Raw genomic sequence first — 27,539 nt, forward strand, 5'->3', positions numbered from 1 at the left:
AAGTGTATGAGTTATTATTGATGTTTTTTATGTGTGTTGCAGCTGTGGCTGCAGTAAAAAGAAACTTTTTCACCCTATATACCCCGATCTATATACTGTGAAATAAACGAACCACACGCCATGGCGTAAGACGAGAGGCTTCGCTTCTAGCGCTGACGTCCAAGGTTCGATTCCCAAGAGGGGGTGCAGTGGGTGCGTATGATTGATGAGCCCAGAATTAGGGCGAAACATGTGCCGCGAACTGTTTGCATTATTTGACAGTAAAACTATTTCAATATATTCAATATATATATATCAGCGCTTCCCGATTCATTTTACCCTCGCACCCCCTTGGTTTGAGAAGAAGTATGAAAAAATATGAGGTTAACGCAGAAAAACAGATCACCAATTGAAGCTTTATGAATAATGGATACTTTATTTGCCATCAATAATTGTTTTGGTAAAGCCATACTCAATGTAATCCTCCTTCCATTTTCTAATTTTTTCGTGACTAGCCATGACTAAATGAACGGTAAAAAAGTAAGAGTAAAGCGAGGGTCACTTATTGAGGCTGACAGGCGACAGCTCAATAGCTTGCAGGCTCGATGTAGTGCGCGTCAAGTCGATTTAAATGACGCGATCAGATTCGAAAAAATATATCTTTTCAAGTTCTATTTGGATATAAGTAGGTTCTGTTTAGTTGGCAGAAATATCTTTGGTAGCAATGTAAGTTGAATTTAGTCTTTAAATTTCTATGGTGAAGAAAAATGTACGCAATGATGACTACATTTAAGTTACATTCCTACCAAATATATTTCTGTCGACGAAATAAAAATTACTTATATTTAAAATTTAAATAGAACTTGAACAGATACGATAGTTCATAATACCCACGCAGCACTAAGTGCACGTAAAAGCAGGAGTCATCCGTTTTAACAAGCAGCGTATTGCACTGATACGAAATAGCCTGCCCATTTAATTATTTAGGAATGGATAGATAAATTAAGATTTTGTACAAATGTTTTTCATTTTTCTTCCTCGATGGATTCTGGCACCCCCAGCAACAGCTGCTCGCACCCAAAGGGTTTAAATATAATATATGTGTATTTATATATACAGTATGTGTGTATATATGTAGATATGTATGTATATGTATATATGTGTGTGTGTATGTATGTGCATATATGTATGTATGTATATATACTGTATATATACAGTATATCACAGCAACACTCATAACAGTGACAAAACAATTACAAAATGTTTCCTTTTCTTTTTCATTACTTCTTTAACACACTACTTCTCCGATGCGAAGCGCGGGTACTTTGCTAGTTTTATAATATTTTTTAAAGTGTATGTGTGAATTTCAGCTAGCAATTGGTTGTGAGATAAAAGGAACTGTTTTTCAGAGAGTTTATGTTCCTTAGAAAATGCACCAGAACTACATGAAATTCCAATCCATCATGGGATACACTCACACAAGCCCACTGTGCCCATTTAGAATCATAAGTGAACTTAAACTGCATATTGTTGCATTGTTGAAAAGTAGAAGAAAGGGAAAATATATTACTTTACTGGATCAAGCATGGGGCCTTGAGACTTAGAAAAATCTAACATCACCGAAATGTAAACTGAAAAAATCTGAGAAATCCATGATGTTTTGCAATAATAAAATATAAACAGAATAGTTATCAGCATTATACAGTGTAAGTAAGTCATTAAACTAAGGTCCTGGAGGGCCATAGTGTCTCCTTGTTTCCTTTCTAGTTGCTTTCTCAATTAGTAACCAATCACTGCTGCTAATAAAAAAAACTGAGGTCTATTTCCATAAATATAATTGCCTTGCTTTTAAATATTCAGAACTTTTAATTGCCTTTTTTTCCTTTCACCGGCAGCTAAATAATAATATTATTCAAAGCAAGCCAGCTAATGATCGGCTAACTCAGGCACTCTAACTCAGTTCCTGGAGGGCCACCATTTTTGTTCAAACATTTCTTAAATAGAAACTCATTCTTTCTGTTAATGAAACTTGTTTTTTAATGAAATGGCTTCTTAATGATCTGAATTTGGCTTCTCTATATCTGTGTACATTTATGATATATTAAGTTACTGATTGGTAGCATAATAACACATTTTGATTTTATTTGAATTTTCTATTGCTGTCTTCTATATTCTGTAATGTAAACTTATTACATCACATTCTTCTTCTTCTTTTTCATCTTTTCCCACTTCTATGTGCTTGATCACCCTTCTCCATACAGCTCGGTCCTGCACCTCCTCTCCAGTCAGACCCTTTTCCCTTCAGATCTTCTTCTACTTTATCCATTCGCTTTGGCCTCCCTCGCCTTTTCATCCCTATATTTCCATTCCCATCACTCTTTTGACCACATATTCATTGTCTCTACTCATCACATCTCTATACCACTTCTATCTACTTCCCTGCACTTTTAAATATCTCTCCCACTTTTGTTGTTCTACAATTGTCTCATTTTTCATTGTGTGCTGTTTTCTAACTTCACATATTCATTTCAATGTTCTCATTTCTGCCATGTCCAGCTTCTTCTCCTGTGCTCACTTTACTGCCCACACATCGTCTCCATATGTTATTGCTGGTATTACCACTGTCTTAAAAAAGTTAACTTTAACCTTCACCTTAATTCTTTGATCACACAATACTCCCGTTTCCTTCTTCCAATTGTTTTATCCACACTGCACTTTGTGGGTTATCTCTGCATCTGTCTTCTTCCTATTTATCTTCACTCCTTTGTCTTCCAAAGCCATTCTCCATTCTCCCAACTTCCTCTCCACTACCTTTTTCCTTGTGCTCCACAAAACACAATGTCATCCGACAAAATCATGCACCAGGGGGACTGGTCTTTTATCCCATGACTCAAAACATCCATAACCAGATCAAAGAGGTCAGGACTTATAGAAGATCCCTGGTCCTCCTCTAACTGAGATCTAGTGTATTACCCCAACACTGCTTTTAACCCAAATCCTCACTCCCTCATACATATCATGAACAATTCTCATACACTTCTCTGGCCCTCCTTTCTCTCTCATGGACCTCCAGACCTCTTGATTTAGTTCTCATCATAAGCCCTCTCCAAATCAATAAACACCATATACAGACATTTCTGTTTTAATTGATACTTTCCAATGAGATGCCTCCATGCAAAGACTGCATCAATTGTTCTTCTCTCTGGCATAAAACCAAACTGCTCCTCCCCTATGGTGGTCTTTTCTCTAAGATGTCTTTCTATAAACCTTTCCTAAATTTTCATTGTGTGTGACATCAGCTTTATCCTTCTTCCAGTAACAACACATGCAAAGAATTATTATTATTATTATTATTAACGAGCAGTGAATACACTGGACTTGAGCATTCCTAGTTTTCATCCTCTTTCTCTGTAAGTTTAGCATTCGTTTGCTCACAGGTTGATGCACTTGCTGCTTCCTGAGCAGCTCTTCTTTTCTCCACCCTAGTAGTCCACTTCTTCTCTTCTTTCATCAGCATCATTTCACGATAAATCTGATTAAGTCCGTGTTTGTGATGCAATTAGTACGTTTTCCTTAATTTTTCACTTAAGATGGCACTTAAGTCTTCAATCTGCCTCAAGAATGATTTAAGATATGAAGAGGTAGGGGAAGTGACAGCGAAGGTGGTAGGGATGAGAACGGCACCCATACACATGCAACGCACGGCCGCCCTGCTGGCCGCTGCCGAGAGTTTATTCTACAATAAAATAAAATAAAAATAAAAAGAGCAATAATCTTGGAGGTCAATCAACACCCCAAAAGGGATAGGAGACGTCACGCAGTATATGTGCACCAAATTTCAGGTCAATAGTCAAATGGTTTGCAAGCTACAGGTGATTTAAAATCCTGGACAGGCAAACGGACAGCCATGGTCCAGTTTTTTTTTACATTACCAATGTCCCTTAAGAAATTTGTGTGCTTGCCATCTCTGTCAATTCTGCATTTTTCTTTATGATTACACAAGACTTGATGTTCCATAATTGTTATGCAGTATGTGTACAGTTATAATAACTTTGTTGTCCAAAATACATGAAAACACAGTAGTCTCCACACTACAACCCTTATTTGCTACTAATCTAAAATAAAAACTTAGCTGCATCCCTGACCAGGTCAACCTTGGAAAGAAAATTTTTTTGTTTTTATCCTTTGAAATCAATGTTTTTTAGACTTAAAAGCAAACATTGACAAAAAATACAATTTTTATTTCATCTGTGGCTTTTCTTCAATTGCTATATTGCCAAATATAAGACTGGAAAAGTGCTGTTTTAAATTAAATCATTATTTCTTCTTTCCTAAATTGAAGCAGCATTCATTCCGTCAAGTAGGTGGTATTGTCATGGACAAAAGAAAGAAAGTATGCCGTGTTTCTTTTAGAAGGCATACTAGTGCCTTTCTAAGAGTGACAAATTCTTTTTCCTTTCATGTGTACTTTCATTAAACTAATAAAAAGAAGCCAATCCACTATCAGTAAACAAATAGAAGGTACTTCAGGTACACAAATTGTAGACGTTGTCACCAACAATCCAGAAAGTGAAATCGTTTGTGTTTTTCTCCTTTGTTTCATTTTGTACCAGTAATTTTGACGGTGTGCAAATTGTGTTTTGCCCTATGCATTGCAAAGAGGAAACAACATATTGTCAAAGAGTTGGGGCACCACACTGGTGACCCTATATAATTATAAAGGTTATAAACCAAAAAAAAAAAAACATGCAACAAGTTGTGGATGCATCTTTTCAGATGAGAGCTCAGAATCAATCCATTCTCAAAATGGCCGAACCTCCAATAATATGAGTTCCAGGCAGGAAGAGGCAGGTCCTGGAGGTTAGACAACAGAATTGACGTCAGTGGTGGAGCGACCATCAATCTTCCATTCTGCAGAGGGTTGCAGAAAAGCAGCATTAGAACACAGCGCCAACCCATTGTTCAGGGGGTAATTACCAGCACTAATGCTCTTAAGCTGCTCCCCCTACACACGCGTGGGACAACGTGTACTATATTGCAACTGGATACTGCCTAACTGTCAACAAGACATTGTTGATTCATTTTCGGCATTGTCACCTGCTGCATATCTCAGCACCTGCTCATTTCATTGGCAGCACAAAGACAGAAATGTGATTCGTTTTGTGTTGTTTCAGGCTCCTTTCTGTTTGGATTAACTTGTTTGTCAGATACCATGTACATATCAGAATTCACCATTGTTAGCAGCTAAGGGGCATACCGCCACCCTAACCCGGACACAGAGAGGCAGCACACAGGTTTTGCCACACTACACACATTTATTTACAGCTTTGACGTGCCCAAAATACCAGTCAACACAACACGCCAATATCATTCAGACCCTTCTTGCCACCAGTCCTTCTTCCTCCACTCCTCTTCAGGCTTTCTCCTCTCCTACCGACTCTGGCCAACTTATGGAGTGAGGCGGCTCCTTTTTATAGGGCATCTGGATGGACTCCAGGTGCCTAACAAGCTTCTTCTGGCCACACTTCCAGGTGTGGCGGAAGGATGACCAAATAAGGGACAGGAAAGGTGATGGCCATGGGCTTAAACAGGATTAAGCTCCCATGCTCATAACCCATGTCCCCACTGGGAACCAAGGGGCTGCCCTCTATTGGTCCAGGGGAGATACTGTCCCACAACTGCACTCTCCCCCGGCCCTTCCACACTCTGGGCATCTATAATTTATAAGATTGACAGTTCTGTTCTTTATTCACGTTATTCACTGATTGGCACTTTATTTTTTCAGTGACCGTTACTTCAAGAAGGACAGTAGCTTATTTGTGTTGAGTAACAAGAGAAAAATTTGTAACACGATCATGGAAGGAAAAGAGACGTTAATCTCTTTCATCCCGTAAGGCTTACCTGCTTTCCTGAATAAAGACGTGTGGTACTGAACACAGTCATTTCTAAAAATAAATATGTCTTCTTTCAATTCTATAAGTTTTTTTTTTTAAAAAAAAGGAGACATAATCTGCAATCATCTATTCCTGACCTAAGTCCTAAAATTAAATGGATCTTACTCATAGCAAAATATTATTTTGCCTTTTACTCAACACAAAAATAACATAAGAACCAAAAGCCATTATGTGAAAAAGTAGGCAAATCTTTACTGCTGCCAATTCTTAGCACTGCAGGTCATTCATGCCAGAAGCTGATAATTAAGTGTACTTGATCAGAATGTGTGTCCAAATCTACAGTGTCTGTTCACCTCTTGGAAGTTTTCACATTTTATCGGTATACAATATTAAATCATACTGGGTTTAATTGCTGTCTTTGGCTGTGATGAACAGAAAGAGACTCATTAAGGTCAAAGTGAAAACAGACCTCTGCAAAGTGGTCTAAATTAATTAAAATTATAAACCACATAATAATTCATTGCATAAGTACAGTATTCAGCCCCTTTAAGTCAGTGTTTAGTAGATGCACCTTTGGCAGCCATGACAGCCTTCAGTCTGTATGCACAGGTCTGCCTCTTTCTCTCAGCCTGCTTTGCACATCTGGACAGCGCCATTTTCCTCTATTTTTCATTGGAAAACTGCTCAAGCCCTGTGAGCTTGCACGGAGACTATGAATGAACAGCCTTTTTCAAATCCAGCCACAAATTCTCAATTGGACCCCGACTCAGCCACTCCAGGACAATAACAATGTTGTTTTTAAGCTATTCGTGTCTAGTTTTGGTTTTATGCTTGGGGTTGTTGTCTTCTTCCAAAGTGCAGGTTTCTTGCGGACTACAATAGGTTTTCCTCCAGGACTCCATCCCCTGACTTGTGCTTTCTAATCAACTTTTCCCAGAGTTGTTTACAGAGTTCTTTTGTCTTCATTGTGTTTGGTTAGTCTTGCTAGAAAACAAAAAGTCTCAAAGTGCGGGTTTCTTGCAAACTGCATCAGATTTTCCTCCAGGATTTCCTTGCATTTTACTGCATCCAATTTCCCTTCCAAGCCTTCCAGTGGTCTGCTGCAGAGCAGCATCCCCTCAGTATGATACTGACATCATCAGGCTTTACCGGAGGGATTGGGTGATTTTGACAGTGTGCTTGACATGACATTTAGTCTGAAGGGAATAAAAGTGGGTAAACCATAGGATCGCAATTTATATTGAGCGTGGGAATCTGTTTACAGGAGTTGCCAATGGGACAGATGCAAATGTCCCTTTCGGCAGGCGGTTCGCCATCTTCTCCGAAGAAAATCGCTGTAACATTGGTGTGACATGTCGGGGCATTGTATCGTCGTAAATTCTGCCTAGGGTTTTCCTCGAAAAGCATTCGTACAGATGCTGTTGGATTGGACTGAGCGATTTCATGCATGTGTTTGTATGATTTAGCGAAGGGTTTGATAGTTCTGAGCATGGAATCTTGCTGGAGAAGTAAATTTTCCCTGCATGCAGAGTTTGCTTTATTTTGTAAGTGTACTTCAGAAGCTTGGCGAGAAATGCCGTGTCGGCTGCGTGTGGGCAAAACCGATTTTGAGGTGGAAGCAGGACGAACCGGAAAAGAAATATATATAAAAGATAAGTGCTCATTCCAGAGCCTTTGGATACACTATATTTTTTGTTTTCCCTTGTGGTGAGAAAATGAACAAATTCTGAGGATTGCCCACTCTAGAACATGCTACGTAGAGTTGTCCGTGTGAAAAACATGGATTTTCGAAATTGATGCCTGAAACTTGTAGCGATTGCTCTTGAGCCTTATTAATTGACATAGCAAAAGCCAAACGAACAGGAAATTGGAGCAGTTTGAAATCAAAGGGTAAATCATTCGGAATCAGCTGTATTCTTGGTATGAAAACGTCTTCATGTCTTGCGCAACGTGTCATGATAGTTGCTTCAATAATATTTGGATAGAAAGTCTTGACACAAAGGCGAGTGGTATTACACAGTAAGGAGCGTCTGTGTTGAACCATGCTGCCATCTAACGGACGTTGGCGATGGTAACTACAGAGAGAAGTGATATACAACCGCTGCTGTGTGTGTGGAAAATGGCGGGGGAAGGATGCTGTCTTTTTAAGTCGAGTCTCTCTTCAAATGTGCTGCCATAGAACGAACATTGGCAAATGAAATACAGCACTATCAGTGCGTGTGGGAGTGTGACACGCGGAAACGTGGGTGTGTCAGCCGGTCACGTGCACTGGGTCGTTCACGTTTTACATCCATACGGCAGTTCCTCCTCACCCAATCAAAGTAGTCGGCCTTCTAATACTTGGACTTTTACACCATCTGTTAGCAATTTAAAGAAACATGGGTAAAGAGCGAAGCACAGAGACCAAAGGTGCCGCTAGATGGCGCCATCATAAATGTCTGTTGCAATGTGAGGCCATCTTGTTGATGATAATTACGGGGATGGGTGCCGAACGCTGTGTCAATGAAAAGGTGCCTTGCCCTTCACCACAAACGTTGTTCCCAACCAATCATACTGTACCACATGACCTCCTGCTGGTCACAAAGGAACCCCATCCCCAGTTTGGTGGCAATCGGATGCCCAGTGCAGATTTGTATGGCGGACAAACAAACATACACACATACATCGACTCTGCTTTATATATTAGATGATGCCTTTCATATAGTGAATATTTACCAATACTTTATATAATGCCTTTCATTAATTCCTATCTCTCTGTCCATCTATTATTTACAGTGGGTACAGAAAGTATTCAGACCCCCTTCAATTTTTCACTCTTTGTTATATTGCAGCCATTTGCTAAAATCATTTAAATTAATTTTTCCCTCATTAATGTACACACAGCACCCCATATTGACAGACAAAAAAAGAATTTTTGAAATTGTTGCAAATTTATTAAAAAAGAAAAACTGAAATATCACATGGTCCTAAGTATTCAGACCCTTTGCTCAGTATTTAGTAGAAGCACCCTTTTGAGCTAATACAGCCATGAGTCTTCTTGGGAAAGATGCAAGTTTTTCACACCTGGATTTGGGGATCCTCTGCCATTCCTCCTTGCAGATCCTCTCCAGTTCTGTCAGGTTGGATGGTAAACGTTGGTGAACAGCCATTTTTAGGTCTCTCCAGAGATGCTCAATTGGGTTTAAGTCTGGGCTCTGGCTGGGCTATTCAAGAAATGTCACAGAGTTGTTGTGAAGCCACTCCTTCGTTATTTTAGCTGTGTGCTTAGGGTCATTGTCTTGTTGGAAAGTAAACCTTCAGCCCAGTCTGAGGTCCTTAGCACTGTGGAGAAGGTTTTTGTCCAGGATATCCCTGTACTTGGCCGCATTCATCTTTCCCTCGATTGCAACCAGTCGTCCTGTCCCTGCAGCTGAAAAACACCCCCACAGCATGATGCTGCCACCGCCATGCTTCATTGTGGGGACTGTATTGGACAAGTGATGATTTGTGATGATGGTTGTCTCCACACATACCGCTTAGAATTAAGGCCCTGCTGGATGCCATGGGGGCCACGAAAGGGAGCTGCAGGGAGGACCGAAGAGTTCTTCGTGCCCTATGACCCGGAAGTTGGTCATAGGAAGAGCGACGCTTCGGGTGAGAAAAAGCATTGTTTACCCTGACCCGGAAGGAATAAGGACTTGTGGACTGTTGGATTGGGAACACTTCCGGGTCGGGGGATATAAAAGGACTGTGGGAGCTCCCAGATGGACGAGCTGAGTTGGGAGGCAGGGTGGCTAAGCGTCTGGGAGTGGAGGATTGGTTTATTGTATTATTGTGTTTATTGAGAATTGTGGAGAGGAGCGTGCGTTGTGCACATTATTATTATGATAAATAATAATTGGACTTTTTATCTGGTGTCTGACGAGTGGTCTGAGGGTACAAGGGTGCGAGAAAACCCTTAATCTACCACAATACTTAGGACCATGTGATATTTCAGTTTTTCTTTTTTAATAAATCTGCAACAATTTCAAAAATTCCTTTTTTTGTCTGTCAATATGGGGTGCTGTGTGAACATTAATGAGGGAAAAAATTAATTTAAATGATTTTAGCAAATGGCTGCAATATAACAAAGAGTGAAAAATTGAAGGGGGTCTGAATACTTTCCGTACCCACTGCATATTACCTTCCATAACTATTAAATAATGTATTTCCCATCTATCTCTACATTAATTAATCATATATAGTATCTTCAATACCCATCTCTTGCTTAGTGCCTTTCAGTTCAATCCATCTAAACTATACAGTAATTTTTAAATCTACCTTTCAATTAATGCCTTTTATACACTGCATTTATATCTATCTACCTATCATGAATATTACTTTCCCTAAATATTATATATTGCCTTTCATATCTATCTATCTATCTATCTATCTATCTATCTATCTATCTATCTATCTATCTATCTATCTATCTATCTATCTATCTATCTATCTATCTATCTATCTATTATATAATGCCTTTACACTCTATCTATCTAAAAAAAAAAATTTAACATGTAAATCTATTTATAATAATATAATGTGTAAGTTGTATATTTGACTGATGTTTTTGTCAATAAAGTTTGTTTTTAAAAATAAAAAAAAAATATCTATCTATCTATCTATCTATCTATCTATCTATCTATCTATCTATCTATCTATCTATCTATCTATCTATCTATCTATCTATCTATCTATCTTTCATCTGCCCTACAAGACTCACCCCTTTCTCTCCAGTCCTTACCCTAACTGTGAATCAAAATAATCTAGATACTTGTTCCCTTTTAAAATGATTGTGAGTTCCTCTATAGTTCAGTTGTTTATACTCTGCATTGATTTGTAGTTAAAAATTATATTATTCTGCCAAACAATGTGTATTTCAATCCCTCACTTAAATCACTTAGATATCCCATATTTCATCCACTTTCTAATCCGCCTATAACATCACCTTTGATGTGAGTGAAAAGCATTTGTCAAGTTGATTGGGTCATCATTAGTTGTTATGAATGCAAAATTGACCATGGCTGCCTTTGCTTTGATTACAGGATTGTCTTTATGGCATTTTCTACAGGTATGTGCTGTGTATACAGAATGTAATGTTTTAAGTTTTTTATTAATACAACAAATATGATTATTACAGATTATGAATTATCTTTCAGTTGGTGAAATATTACAACAAAGAGCCTTAATTTACATGAAAGCATATATTAAATCAGAAATTCCCTACATTTCCTTGGAATGTTAATGTACAAAATAGAAGACTGAAGGTGCTCAATAAATGTAATCCTAAAGTTTGAATTGACTGGTTTAAGTAACATATGCCTAAGTGATATTAACTCCATATAGTAGCAATATGGCATTACTACTTAGTGGGCACCAATACAAGGTTATATTCATGTTTTAAATGGTTAACTGATTTTTTCTCTTGAAACTTGCTATACAGTAGGAGAGAGTCTTATTGTTTAACACTCACCATCTGCTATTTAAACACACACAATCCTTAAGGAACAGTGGAAACAGTTTCTTGAAAAAATAAACTGGAAACGTGTAAATGTAAGCAGACTGTTGTATACTAAAATTAAGCTCAACATTTAATGAGGAAGAAATCTGCCTTACATATTGTGCGTAACATTTAACTTTGTACTAGAGAGTTGTGCAAATAAATAAGGTTTTAATTCAATTGAATTCAAATGGGGACCTAGCAACTGAAATCTGTCACCAGCTCTTTAATAATAACTCAGTCTGACCCTGCAGTTATAATATGCGGTGACTTCAACCATGTGACTTTGGAACAAGCAATGACAATTTCCTATTAGTTTGTGACCTGTTGAAGAAATAACAAGCTGGAGCTGCTGTTTTCAAATATATTTATGTATTTATTTTTTAAAAAGCTTCTGGAAAAGTTCTATCTATCTATCTATCTATCTATCTATCTATCTATCTATCTATCTATCTATCTATCTATCTATCTATCTATCTATCTATCTATCTATCTGTTACTGTGTGTAGAATTGTGATAACTGTGTTGTCCTTACACATGAAAAACACAATGGCTTACAAAATACAACCCATAGTAACCTAAAGTATAAAATAAAAACATTCCCTAACCCTAACCAGGTCAACCAAGAAAAGGAAATTATTTTGCTTTTATCCGTTGATTATTTATTAAGTTTAAAGCAAAATTGACAAAACGTGTCATTATATTTTGTTTATGGCACACCCTCTATTGCTATATTGCCCAATATCCATCCATCCATTATCCAACCCGCTATATCCTAACTACAGGAGCCAATCCCAGCCAACACAGGGCACAAGGCAGGAAACAAACCCTGGGCAGGGCACCAGCCCACTACAGGGCTCACATACACCAAGCACACACTAGGGACAATTTAGGATCGCCAATGCACCTAACCTGCATGTCTTTGGACTGTGGGAGGAAACCAGAGCACCTGGAGAGACACAGGGAGAACATGCAAACTTCACGCAGGGAGGACCTGGGAAGTGAACTCAGGTCTCCTAACTGCGAGGCAGCAGCGCTACCACTCCGCCACCGTGCCGCCCTATTGCCCAATATGAGACTGAAAAAATATTTTGAAGGAAATCATTATTTCTTCTTTCCTAATTTGGAGCAGTATTCATTCTGTCAAGTAGGTGGCATTGCCATGGGCAAAAGTAAGAAGTTGTGGTGTGTTTCTTTCAGAAGCCATACTACTACCTTTCTCTTATAGTGACAAATTATTTTCCTTTCACGTATACTTTCACTACACTTATAAAAAAGAAGTTCATTCACCAACTGTCAGAAACAAAAAAATAGAAGGTAGTTTTATGTAAATAAATTGCAGAACCTGTCACCAACATCACAGGCATGGGAGCTAACAATGCATCAACTGAAATGATTATTTTTATCCTGTTTCATTATGTACTTCTAATTCTTATGATGTGCGTGTTAACTTTTGCTTTACGCATGTACTATATTGCTTCTGAATACCATCCATCTGGCATTGTGACACAAGATTCATTTTTCTCTTTGTCACCTGCTGCATGTCTTAGCACCTGTTCATTTCATTGGCAGCACACAGACAGAAATATGATACGCTTTGTGCTGTTTCAGGCTCCCTTCTCTATGATGCATTAGCTTGTTTGTCAGATACTACATATCAGAATTTGCCATTTACGCAGGTTTTGTTTTAGGTTGACTGTTCCCTACTTGAGTCACGTTCAGCTGATTGCCTGCTTATCTTCTCAGTGACAATTACTTCAAAAAGGACAGTAGCTTATTTATTTATTTATAAGAACTATTTGCAACATGAACATGGCAAAAAAAAGAAAAGCTAACCTTTTTTATCCCATAAGGCATAGCTGTTTACTTGAATAAAGAAGAATGGTACTGAATACTAAAAAATGAATATACCTTCTTTCAATTCTACAAGTATAACAAAATAAACTTTGCTGTGTTACTTGTCACCAGAGGTTAGATTGATCTAATTTTAGGATATGATCAAGACTACAGTAGATAATTATGCATTATGTCCCCAGATTTTTAACACTAGAATCCCTGAAGGCTATGAAAAAATTCGTAATCCCAGGCCACCTTAAATTCTTTCGCACCTCTCCATCAGCGTCTTTTGTTTTGCAAATTTGTCAATCAGCACAGGCAGCAAGCAGCCTTCTATCCCATCCACCCAACGGAGCTGAAGTAAGTCGCAAAATTCTCAGAGCTCAAGTGTATCAAGTGTAAATTCTGTCAGTGGTGTTAACGTGGTACAACAAACTTGCCTCTCCCTATCAGTGCTGGTGGCATGTATCTCCATTCTTTTCACAAGAGCAGCGATGACAACAGTAGTTGGTGCTGTGATTGGTGCCTGCTCAGAACTATTTATTGTACCGGCAATCAAAAATATGATGTCCAGTGACTGGACCGTAACAACAGACAACTTCTTCAAAGTGTTTTTGCTGGCTAATTGCCTGCTGTACCGCAACACAGCTCTGCTTGGCACCATAAAGAAAAGTGGGACGGGAACTTTCACCTGCAGCTCAAGTCTCTTCAGTAGGCGTGCAAATCTCTACGTTAGTGTTTAGGCAGTGTATTAGTGTACTGGCAGTACCCTGCTGACGGTGTATGCACCCAAAAAAAAGAAGCTTGCCTGCATTCTCAGTACCATGCACCATAATGTGTAGTATGGGCAAGATCGAAAAAGTTAAGTGGTTACTAGAATATAAAATAAATACTTTCACAAAGATATAACGAAACAAGTGTGCTTTTATACAAGAATAAAACTGAAAAACAAATAATTCACGTCACCACAAGATACCAAGAAGACATGATTCACCAAAATTTGTGTGTCTGCTTATATCCCTTCAGCAATATTTTTACAGGTAGCAAAACTTTGCACCAGGTGTTACAGACTCAAATCAAAGGCTTCTTCTTTTTGGGTACTGCCAAATACGCTAAATACTAGCGTGGCGAATTGCTCACGTACTGAAGTGACTTTACCTACAGATGGAAGTCCCATTTTACTTATGGTGCCAAGCACGGGACATCGTATCTTTTAACGCTGGTACAACAAATAGTTCTGAGCAGGCATCAGGCACAGCACCCACTGTGGACATCGCTGCTCTTGTGAAAAGAATGGAGATAAACACCATCAGCTCAGAGAGGGAGAGGCAAGTTCGTTGTACCATGTGAACGCCACTGGTAGAATAAAACGAAATAATAAAAAAAAGAGCGCTAACATTTTACACGAAGCCAAAATTTACACCGGGTGTTACAGACTCAAATCAAATGTATATTTTTATCTTCTTATATAATACACTACTCTGGCTGTCCGTTTGTCTGTCCAGGATTTTAAATCACCTGTAGCTTACAAACCATTTCACCTATTGACCTGAAATTTCTGTCTACTTTTGGGGTGATGATTGACTTCCAAGGTTAGTCCTCTTTTTACTTTTATTTTATTGCAGAATCAATGGCGCTCGTCACTTCCCCAACCTCTTCATATCTTAAATCATTCTTGAGGCAGATAGAAGGCTTAATTGCCAACTTAAGTGAAAAATTAAGGAAAACGTACTAAGTAATTGCAACACAAACACTGACTTAATCAATTTTATTGCGAAAAGATGCAAATGCAAGAAGAGAAGAAGCGGGCCGCCAGGGTGGAGAAAACGAGCAGCTCAGGAAGCAGCAAGCGCATCAACCTCTGAGCAAACGAATGCTAAACGTACAGAGAAAGAGGATGAAAACTATGAATGCTCAAGTCAAGTGTGTTATCGTACAGTGCGCCGTTACTGGTTATATTATAGTAATGATAATAGCAGCATACTACTCAAAATGCAGAGCCCCCAGTCTCGAACCTGCAACCTTTCCGTTATAAAGCTGCAGCTCTTACCTCTGCACTGCCCAGGAATGTGTGTCAATATTCTGTCAATTGACATTAGAGCTTGGGCTTTTAGTCTGATTGCAATCTGGACTCTGACTCAGCCACTCCAGGACATTAACATTGTCATTGTTAAGCCATTCCTGTGTAGCTTTGTCTCTATCTATTATATGACTTTCATATCTATCTATCTATCTATCTATCTATCTATCTATCTATCTATCTATCTATCTATCTATCTATCTATCTATCTATCTATCTATCTATCTATCTATCTAATGAGATTCTGTAGAAAAGGCAAACTCCCCATTAGGACAAATAAAGATTTATCCATCTTGCATCAGGTTTTTCTCCAGGATTTGGATTTTTTTTTCTCCATCCCCTCACGTGTGCTTTCCAATCACTTTTTCACAGAGTCCTTTGCAGAATTCTATTTTTCATTGTGTAGGTTAGTCCATAATACTGACTCACCACAAGGTGGACCTTCCACAGAAGGGCAATTATATTAAAACCCCAGACAGGTGACCTTCATTTCGTATACCATCTGTGACAGTTTCGGGGCGTCTTATTAAAGGGTGTGAATAAGTAAGTGGTCAATGATTTTATGTTTAATATTTGTAATTAATTTGGACCACTTTGCAGAGGTCTGTTTTCACTTTGATGTTGAAGAGCCATTCCCTTTTGATCAATGATAAAGAAAGGCAAATTAAATCCACTGTTTTTCATTATTATATAACAATATAATGTGAAAATGTCCATGGTGGTGAGTTCTTTTTATAGGCACTGTACAGTAATCCCTCCTCGATCGCGGGGGTTGCGTTCCAGAACTCCCCGCGATAGATGAAAATCCATGAAGTAGAAACCATATGTTTGTATGGTTATTTTTATATATTTTAAGCCCTTATAAACTCTCCCACACTGTTAACATTATTAGAGCCCTCTAGACATGAAATAACACCCTTTAGTCAAAAGTTTAAACTGTGTTCCATAACAAGACAGAGATGACAGTTCTTTCTCACAATTAAAAGAATGCAAATAGATCTTCTCTTCAGGAGCAGAGAATTTCAGAGAGAGCTCGTGCTCGCAAAGAAAAGCAAACAATCAAAAAATCAATACTTGTGCTTTTAAGTTTGCTGCGGCATTTTTTAGAGGCACGTCAGTATCTTCTAAGCAAACAGCCTCTGTGTAAACAGCACCTCTGCTCACAGCCCCTCCGTCAGGCGCAGAGAATGTCAGAGAGGGTGAGATAGAGACAGAGACAAGCAAACAATCAAGCTCCGCGCAGGATGCATATCTTATAGCATTGAGGAGTTTTAGTTAATATGTAATACATGCTCTGATTGGGTAGCTTCTAAGCCATCCGCCAATAGTGTCCCTTGTATGAAATCAACAGGGCAAACAAACTGAGGAAGCGTGTAGCATAAATTAAAGACCCATTGTCCGCAGAAATCCGCGAACCAGCGAAAAATCCGTGATATATATTTAGATGTGCTTACATTTAAAATCCGCGATAGAGTGAAGCTGCGAAAGTCGAAGCGCGATATAGCGAGGGATTACTGTAGTTCTTTTTTGCAGTAAAACAGTAAGTAGAGTGAGAACGTTAAGCACATAGCTAACGGGCTTATGGCCACCATTTTAATGTGGACTGTTATCAGGTTTACTGCTGTGTCACATGTGACTGCTGTCTACCCAGTCCTCCAATCTTACCAACTGAAGCTTGTAACTCCTTCAGACTTACTCCTTTATCATGTCTTGTTGGTCTCCCTCACTAGTCTGCTTCTTGCACGATCGCTCAGTTTTGTAAACGGCTTGGTCTATGAGGATTTACAGCTCTGCCATACTTCTCCAACTTCTTAATGGCCGATTTAACTAGATTCCAAAGGATATTTAATGACTTGGATATTTTCTTCTCTCCATCCTATGACTTGTGCTTTTCAGTTATCTTTTTCATGGAGTTCCTTGGAGTGTTCTCTGATCCTCATTGTGTAGGTTAGACTACCATACTGACCCGTGTAAAGGCCAACCCCGACACAGACAGGTGTAGGACACAAGTTCAAAGTACAAATGATTTTTATTTTTCTTCTTCGCTTGTTGGTAACGTCTTCCCTATTCACCACAAGCCACAACACAGTCCCAAAGCACAGCACAAAATACACAAATCTTTTTCCCTTTTCTTTTCTCTTTCTCTTTTCTCCTCCACTCCTCCCAGCAAGCTTCGTCTCCATCCTTCCGACTCTGGCTCACCGAGTAGTGGCTGCTGGCTCATTTTATAAGGCACCCGGAAGTGCTCCAGGTGCTTGTTGCCCTACTTCCGGCAGCATTTCCGGATGTGGTGGAAGAGCTGTTCTCCAGGGCTCAGCAGCCATTGCAGCACCCCCTTGGCAGCGCCCACGGATCCCAACAGGGCTGCACCACACTCCAACTCCCACGAAGCTCTGTGGGAGCCCTAGGCACCACTGCAATCATCTAGCCCTTCAGGACAGGTAACGCTGTGGATAGGCTGGCTGCCCAAGTCCTCCCAGCGTGGAGGCATCCAAGCCATGCAAGGGCCCCAGCCGTCCACCACACCCCACACAAGTTATTTATACCACAATCAACTGAAACCTCAGACAGGTCATCTCCATTGAACTAATTATGGGTCTTTGTGCTAGTGATGATTCAGGTGTGTCATATTACACTTATGCAATCAATGATCCTGTGTTTTATATTTCTAATTAATTCACACCCCTTTGCAGAGATCTGTTTTCATTTTGTCATCAAAGAGTCTTTTTCAGTTGTTCATGGCTAAAAAAAAATTAAACCAACTGTGATTTCATGTATAACAATTGTGACAATTAGCCATGGCTGGGATGCCAGCTGGATGGAAGGACTCGGGGAGAGAGCATCCACAAGGAATCGCTTACACCAGGATGCTAGAGGGCAGCCCCTCTGGGTACTTATGGCATCACAGATTCCCACTGGGCACGCTGAGAGTTGGAGTTTGATGCAACCCAGTTGGGTTCCTTGGGGGTGGCTAGGAGGACCTACAGAGACGGCAGAACCCTGCTATGTTGGGCTTCCACCTCACCTGGGAGTGATTACAGCCCTCACTAACGAGCCACTTGGAGCACTACCAGGTGCAGCATAAAAGGAGCCGCCCGCCTTCATTTGAGGCCAGAGTTAGGAGGAAGAAGACAAAGCTCGCTAGGGAGGACTGGAGTTGGAAAGAGAGAGAAAGAAAGGAAGGGAGGAAGAATGAAAAGAAAGAAAATGCTACATTGTACACGGTGCTTAGTGTTGTACTGTGCTGTGCCATGGGGAGCGAGCAAAAAGTGCTTCCCACTGGAATAAACATGTACTCAGCCTGGGATTTGTGCCTCTTCATGTCTGTGTTCGGTTGGGGTGGCTGGAGCGCCTGTGGTGGCTCACACAATAAAATGTGAAAACCCTATATGGGCACTGCTCTAAGTGGCAAGCTTAGCACCACTGTCAAGTATAAGCTTTGAAGTGCCCACTTTTATAAATGTGATACACTTTGTTAGTCAAGAATCAGCATGTCAGCAACCACAAGATGTCCTCACCTCATTTTATGTTTCACTACACAAAATCGTAGGGGTGTTGAACCTGCAGTGGCTACAGGTTTTCATTCTCACCGTCTTCTTAATTAGTGACCAGTTTTCGCTGCTAATTAACTTCGTTTACATTAATTTTAATGAACTTAACTCAGGCCCCTTAGTTGCTTCATTTTCCTTAATTAGCAGCCAAGCAATAATCAAACACAAAGTGAGCTGCCACATGAGCAGCTAAGCTGTGCCCATCACACAATATGTGGAAGTAAAGAAAGGTGGAGGTCTCAGTAAGGTTGATCTCCGAGGTCACCACAAAATTTTGATGGTGTTCTTAGAAAAACTAAGTGGTCTTCTCTAGACTTTCTCGTATACACAGATATGGGGATGGATATTTGAGGAGTAAACCGTAAGGCAATGATTATATTTTTATAATATGTACATTAAAGAACCATCACCAAAAAATCAAATTAATAATATATTGAACAATTATTATAAAAGTAAAGTTGAATAAATCAGACTATGCAGCTGCATGAATAAAAAAGTACCACTTTCAGTTAGCGGAAATAGCTTGTATGCAAAATTTTGTTGACTTAAGTGAAAGTGTACTCAAGTTGTTGTGTTTACAGACACACACACACACAGACAGAGAGACGCACAGACATAATTCCAAAAATGGTATTTTCAGACTCGGAGGTCTAAAATGTCGAATTTTATGTCGATTGTAATAGTTACCCTACAAGAAAGTAAATCGGACTCAGGGAGGTCTAGAACGTCGAGATTCATTCAAAATCTCGAGGTTGAATTTTTGGACGATTACAATATTTTCCCTATTCTTTGTATACAAGAAAGTAAAAACAGATAATCAACAGTTTTGGAAATGTCTGCTGTAGGAGAATGAAAGCAGGGACAAGCTGCAGAATTAAATAACAGGTTTAATTAACAGCAAGGATTGACTTCTCATTAAGAAACTGGTTGGAGTTTGAAGCCCCAATTTACCTGGTCATCTGTCAGCTCACTTCATGTCTCAGTTCTTTTTGCCTGTCATTTAATGATGAAAATAATCAAGTCAGAGGACTGAATCCTTACAAACAGGCTACTAAACTGAAGGGAAAAGAAGTTAATTGGCAGTGAAACCTGGTCACTGATTAGGAAAAGGGTTAGAATGAAAACCTGCAGCCACCCGGCCCTCTAGGCCTGGAGTTCGACATCTGTGCAATATCAGAACATATGAAGGGGTACCCAAAAATAACCAGAATCTGCATCTAGACTTAGTTGTGAATTACGTCAGAAGGTGTAGCATACTTACAGTATTCTGTGGCAGTCTGCCAAGTGACGTTGCTCTGTATTGTTCGTGTGCCATTTCGTGTCGGATTTTCTTGGTGCTTATTAAACGTGTTCGGCAATTTTTGTGATGGGTGATCATAAAGAACAGCGAGTCTGCTTTAAATTTTGTTTTCTCTTAGGGAAAACAGTTGCTCAAACTATAGTGATGCTTGAGGCTGCTTTTAAAGAGGAAGCTTTAAGTAAAACGCAGGTCTACGAGTGGTTCTCACGCATTAAACGAGAGGAAATGTCACTTGAAAACTAACTGAGATCTGGCACAACCTTCCACAATTAGGAATGACGAAAATCTTGAAAAAGTTCACTTTGCAATTAGTCGTTGGACTATTGAAGAGATTTCTGAATTGACTGATTTCTGTGTGTCTTGGAGTTCTTGCCACCTTCCCTAATCGCCTGGTCTTGCTCTGTGTGACTTTTTCTAGTTCCCGCATATGAAAAAAGAACTCAAAGCAAAGCATTTGTGTACTGTGGAGGAAGTCAAAGAAATATCGCTGCAGGCATCGGACAACGTTTCTCTTCAGTGGTTCCAAAATTTTTTACACCAGTGGGAAAACCATTGGGACAAGTGCATTCATTCTCATAGTGAGTACTTTGAAGTAGACTAAAGTTTTAGTAAGTAAAAATTATTAAAACCATTTTTTATTTAAATTCCTGTTGTTTTTGGGTACCCCTCGTACAGATGTCCTACACCCTCTTTATCCTAATAGTATAATCTTGTTCAATAGCACACAATGCTGAGCATGAATCTGTGGCCATGGCACTATACTGTACAAATATTTGCTAGAGCATTCCTGCTAATCATTGCGAAACTTCCTTCAGCCCTCAGTCTGTTATTAATCTGGATCATGCATGGAACCATTTTAAGCTCCTGTTAAATATAAAATTTTAAATTTAATGTTAGCCTTTTCTTAAGAGCTCCACAGTCTTGTCTACATATTTCAGTTACTTAAAAGCTGCATCACTTCCAGTAAGCCTCTTAAACTAATAGCATTTTAATCCCTTCATAAGGCTGAAGACTGTATTAGCTGTGCTAAAACATCCTTCAGGTAACTGCACTTTTGGAAACCAATTTAGCAGTCTGTTAGGCTGTATATGGTAGCATGCACTGGGCTCCCTACTGTAGTCAGCAAACAAGCTAATTCAGGAAAATTGTTCAATCACCACACCTACCACAGCATCCTCACTTGGTCAAAGATGGCCAATATTAAAGTCACCATTCTCCAGAACTACATTTTCCTAGTCGAAATGCTTGGTTTTTCTATAGAAAAGGCCTCAACTCCCGGCTAAGCCAAGCATCATGGCATCTAGAGTGACCACAGAAAGCAGTTCAAAGGCATCCTCATGGCCTGCCTTCTTAAAGGCTGGATCATCATCACTACTTGGAAGATAATTGGCATCAAACATTACTGTTGTGCTGGCCGATTCATATAGCAGCTCTTCATTTTAAAGCCAATTGCTTTTTGAAAGAGGTGGACAAAAGAAATCAATTCAGATGGAAAACAAATATAAACCAAATTTGTGGAACTTGCTCTCAAATGAAAGCTCCTACCTCCAATTTCCCAAGTTCTATGGCTCCTGAACTTGTTTTGGGTAACTAGCAAGATTATGGTCTCTAGCCTATAACATCATTCATACAATACTGAAACAACACTTAGACTGGCAACATTTAGACTGTAGGATTATAGGTACGGGGCATCACGCTGGTGCAGTTGGTTGGCAGCGCTGCTGCCTTGCAGTTAGGGGACCCGGGTTCGCTTCCCGGGTTCTCCCTGCGTGGAGTTTGCTTGTTCTCCCTGTGTCTGCGTGGATTTCCTTCGGGTACTCCGGTTTCCTCCCACAGTCCAAAGACATGCAGGTTAGGTGCATTGGTGATCCAAAATTGTCCCTAGTGTGTGATTGGTGTGTGATTATGTGTGTGTGTGCCCTGCGGTGGGCTGGCACCCTGCCCGGGTTTGTTTCCTGCCTTGCGCCCTGTGTTGGCTGGGATTGGCTCCAGCAGACCCCCGTGACCCTGTAGTTAGGATATAACGGGTTGGATATTGGATGGATGGATGGATGGATTATAGGTATAGTCCTAATTTTTCTTTTTAGACAAAATGTTATACATAGAGTTTCAGTTAAGTACTGGACTCCGCGTAGCCTTTTACATCGTACATAGTGAATAAATAAATGTAATAAATCCAGATAAGGCAAAAAAAATTACAATTTATACAAATGTACAGTGATCCCGCGCTATATCACGCTTCGACTTTCGCGGCTTCACTTTATTGCGGATTTTAAATGTATGCATATCTAAATATATATCATAGATTTTTCACTGGTTCGCGGATTTCTGCGGACAATGGGTCTTTTAATTTATGGTACATGCTTCCTCAGTTTGTTTGCCCAGTTGATTTCATACAAGGGACGCTATTGGCGGATGGCTTAGAAGCTACCCAATCAGAGCATGTATTACGTATTAAATAAAAATCCTCAATGATATGTGATGTGCTTCCCGAGCGGTGCTTGATTGTTTGCTTTTCTCGGACTCTCTCTCTCTCTCTGACGTTCTCTGCTCCTGACGGAGGGGGTGTGAGCAGAGGGGCTGTTCGCACAGAGGCTGTTTGCCTAGAAGATACGGACGCTACTCTAAAAATGCTGAAAGACTACCTTCACATTGCTCCTTTCTGTTGCGGCTGCTTTATCGCGGTGTGCAACAGCACGTATTGATTTTTTGATTATTTGCTTTTATCTCGCTCTCTCTCTCTGAAATTCTCTGCTCCTGATGTGCACACTCCTTTGAAGAGAAGATATATTTGCATTTTTTTAAATGTGAAAAAGAACTGTCATCTCTGTCTTGTCATGGAGCACAGTTTAAACTTTTGACTAAAGGGTGTTATTTCATGTATAGAGGGCTCTAATGATGTTAACAGTGTGGGAGAGTTTATAAGGGCTTAAAATATCTAAAAATAACCATACAAACATATGGTTTCTACTTCACGGGGAGGTCTGGAATGCAACCCCCACGATCGAGGAGGGATTACTGTAGTCATAGAATGGGAAATCAATGTTAGTTAGTTAAGTTACATTAACTTAATTTTCCTGGTTATGTTAACATTTTTAATTATTTATTATAGCGTGTGGCCTGGGCCCTTGCCCGGCCGGGATGCTTCCATGCTGGGATGACCGGGAGAGCAAGCGTGGCCAGAGTGTTACCTCCCCCGGGACGCTAGATGGCAACCCCCCTGGGTTCCAGCGGTGCCTCGGACTCCTGCAGGGCTTCTTGGGAGTTGGAGTTTGGTGCAGCCCTGTTGGGATCCACAGGCGCTGCCAGGGGGTGCTGCAGAAAAGGCATTTGCGCTCTGCTTAGCACCAGACATGCAATCTAACTTATGTGCTGCTGTGAAATTTGAAGTTATGCTAGAATTTTTAATTTTTCACATTCGAATCTGTGAAAGTTCATAAGTTGAAGGTTTGTATGTAGGGGACTTACTGTATTTGTAAATATCAACCCATTATATTTTCAGACTGTTGTCATTATAAGCCTTTACTTGTTCCATTTACGGTTCCTGTGCTTGTAGTGTTTTTCTTTCTAAAATGAAGATATTTCCATATTTTTGTGAAAATACAGTTTTAATGCTCAATTCAGTGATTTTTTATTTTTTTTTTGGTTGAATTGATTTAGGCTGTAGGCTGTGACCATGCAATCGATTCCAATGCTGTTGAGGATCAGTGTGGGGTCTGCCTTGGAGATGGATCTACTTGTCAGACTGTGAAAAAGTTGTTTGACCAGAAGGAAGGCACAGGTAACTACATCTGTTTTGGCTAGGTGTGTGTGAAAGTCTAGTTATTTAGGTTCAGCGTGATACATCAAGTCCACAAAAAGTTACACAGCTCTTTCAATTAATCCATTATATCATACAAAATGTGGCAGTGATTACAGTTTATATGTCCAGTGCAGGTATGCTGAATTGGAGATGCTAAATTGGCAGGTGAAGAAAGAATTAGAGACAGCATACTCGTAAAGATTTGGGGTGGAAGCCCCATATAGTGTAAGATCCAGAGAAGCATTTCCAGACTGAAACATTCAAATAAACGAATCAAACAGAGGACAACATTTCGGGAAGTGAATGGATTTTTATAGTGAACTGGCAGGGAATTAAATACAGAGGGAATGCTGGGAAACAACGGAAGGGAGCAAATGACATGGAAAACGTGGAAAAGTGAAGTCATCAGGTGGGGCCGGAAATAATGCCATTGTTATTGTGCGCGTAGAAGCGAGATCATCTGCCAGTCTTCTAAAATATACATTTATTCTTCTGTTTTTCTGTTGAATAAGAGAGAAATATTATTGCCTTGTACCAAACCATCTTTCTTTGTCTTATCACGCTTCGTTGAGTCCGTCAACTGCTCCCTACACATGTGTGTGTGACAGTGTCTATATTTTTAGCCTGAGATGGATTGGTATCCTGTCTAATTGTTCCTGCCTTGCACCCTATGCTTGCTGGGATGGTCTCCAGCTTCCCCATATAACCCTGCTCAAGGTGACCTGGGTTTAGAAGATGGATGGATGGATGCACAGCCTATGCTTTATTATTCATTTAGTTATTACTTAACTTGTAATAATATATGTATTTTTTATTTTAAGATTTGCGGTACACTAGCATACATGATAATCCTACTACAATTTCCCCTTGGGATTAATAAAGTATCTATCTATCTATCTATCTATCTATCTATCTATCTATCTATCTATCTATCTATCTATCTATCTATCTATCTATCTATCTATCTATCTAATCCCTCACTATATTGCACTTCGACTTTCGCGGCTTCACTCTATTGTAGGTTTTATATGTAAGCATATCTAAATATATAATGTGGATTTTTCGCTGCCTCGCGGGTTCTGCGGACAATGTGTCTTTTTACTTCCTGTACATGCTTCCTCAGTTGGTTTACCCAGTTGATTTCATACAAGGGACGCTATTTGGCGGATGGCTGAGAAGCTAACCAATCAGAGCACGCAGTTAAGTTCCTGTGTGCTGAATGGCTCAGTGACAGAGCGCTGAATTCAATACTGTGGCATTAACCAGGAAGTCTTGTCTCGCTCATTCAGCATCAACGTGTTTCGCTGTGTAAAGAGTTAACTTTTGTGCTCTTTTGTGTTCATCTTTGTGCGTAGTCAAGCCCTTCATCATGGCTCCAAAATAAACTGCTCCTGCTACTGCTTCAGGGGCCGTGCCCAAGCACCAACGGAAGATGTTAACGATTGCCAAAAAGGTAAACATTTTGGATATGTTGAAGGAAGGGAAAAAGCTACACCGCTGTAGGACGCCATTACGGCATCAATGAGGCTACGATTCTTTTTATTTAAAAAGTAGGAAAGGAATATAAGATCTATGGCCGCACGCAGTGTCCTTTTAACCAGGGTGCAAAACGAGTTGTAAGTGGATGTAATAAGGCAGAGGTCTGGATGGAATCTGCTTTAGGGATTTGGATTGAAGAAGAACAACGGCGGTGCTACACAGTCGCCTGAAGAGGCTCCTTTAGAAGAGCTGTAACGCTCTCCTTTGTTGTGCAGTAAAACTAAACTCCTCGTTATCGGACAAGTCATCGTGTCATTGTTGGTGAGTAACTATAATTAATTTTCTACTTACACTACTTAGTACATGTACATAAGTTTAGTGCCACTGTATACACATTTACTGTATACAATTTTTCTTGCATTGTATGTATTTATTGCTGGAGGCCTGTCTATCGTAATGGCTGTAACATATGTGATATCGGAGACGCTCGATATCTTTAAAATAATATTTAGGTTTTACTGTATATAAACAGTGTGTTTACATACATAATTTCAATGAATCATACCTAATATCTGAGAGAATACAGTAATCCCTCCTCGATCGCGGGGGTTGCGTTCCAGACCCCCCCGCGATAGGTGAAAATCCGCGAAGTAGAAACCATATGTTTGTATGGTTATTTTTAGATATTTTAAGCCCTTATAAACTCTCCCACACTATTTATAAATATTCCCTGCACAGTTATACAGCATAAACCCTTTGTATTCTCTTAGATATTAGCGCTACTCTTTCTCTACGGAAAGGAAACTTTAAACCAGACAGAACACGTCTTTTTCAATACTCAACAATAAAGAAGAAAAATATGTCAAAAAGGCAAAAGGATTTTCCTAAAAGGGTAGCCTAGAGGAACCCAGCCCCAATACACAATCTAATAAAGAGAACCCACAAATTGAGAGGCAACAATCCGAGAAAGATAAAATAAATTTTAATGCACTTAAGAGCTTAAGACAATAAATGAAATGTAACTTATTCCTTCGTTCTTCCAGCAATTTGAAGACAGCGGGAGGGCCCAGCAGCAGTGACATCAAGGGCGGCCCCGCCTCCTGAGGTTCCACCCACAAGACACAACATGTGGCTGCACATGTAAAGATATAAAATCTTAAATAAATAAAAACACCACAAATGACACAGAAAAATGAAAAATAATTAGAAAATAACCCAAACAATAATCCATCATATCCATAACAATAATAAAAAAGAAAATACACATAAGCCAGTGAATAAACCAGGGTTGAACATAACAGCATTTGATGCAAGATGATGAAACTGGTTTTCAAGTGAGTAAGTATACCAATAAAGTTCAAGGGAAAAAAAAAATGAATGTCAATAAACTGCACTGAACAGAAATAGGAACTGTCCTTGTTTATTCCCTTCCCTCCCTGATTTTAATTTTTTTTTGATATAGCATATTATAAAATTGTCTTTTCGCATTACCCTTGGTTGTGTGAGAGTGCAGGGTCAGCTATCATACAGGGCCCCTGGAGCTGCTTTCAGGTTAAGGGCCCTGCTTATAAGTAAGATCCTTTCTGGCAATAACGGGATTTGAACCGGCAACCTTCCAGATGCAAGAGCAGATTCTTAGCTGCAAAGCAACAGCTCCACCCTAATTATGATTTGATTACAGCAGTATTCAAAACTGAAATACTATCACAGATATTAAAGTAACCATTTCTTACCGTTTTTACTGTTTATATTACTACAACAAAATTTCAATTTTTCCTATTTTTTTCTCACATATAGAGAATTTTATTAGGCTAAAGAAATGTTCTTTTCAAATGCATGACCTAAGAACATCTGCTTATCTGGAACAAGGTGACCTGACCTTTAATGGCTTACATGAATATTTAGCTATACAAGCCATGCAGAGCATATTACTTTGTAAGCAAATCAATGATAACTATGAAACAAATAACCTTTGATCACCACACGCAGAACACTCTTCCATCTGCTTTCTCCCAGAGGATTCTCACTAAGCAAAGAAGCGTATTATGTAAGGAGTAACAAATCATTTCATGCTGCTCTTTCAAGTTTAATGACACAGCT

General features: G+C 39.5%; 1 protein-coding gene across 1 annotated transcript in view; it reads left to right on the top strand.

Annotated features, from left to right (window-relative positions):
* adamts12 (ADAM metallopeptidase with thrombospondin type 1 motif, 12) overlaps positions 1-27,539 on the top strand; it is a 623,896-nt gene that overhangs the window by 404,540 nt on the left and 191,817 nt on the right. Inside the window, exon 14 of the mRNA XM_039750336.1 lies at positions 23,819-23,939. Coding sequence (XP_039606270.1) covers positions 23,819-23,939 — 121 coding nt within the window. The remainder of the gene's footprint in view (positions 1-23,818; positions 23,940-27,539) is intronic.

Source organism: Polypterus senegalus, chromosome 4, assembly GCF_016835505.1.
Source record: "Polypterus senegalus isolate Bchr_013 chromosome 4, ASM1683550v1, whole genome shotgun sequence".
Classification (NCBI taxonomy): domain Eukaryota; kingdom Metazoa; phylum Chordata; class Cladistia; order Polypteriformes; family Polypteridae; genus Polypterus; species Polypterus senegalus.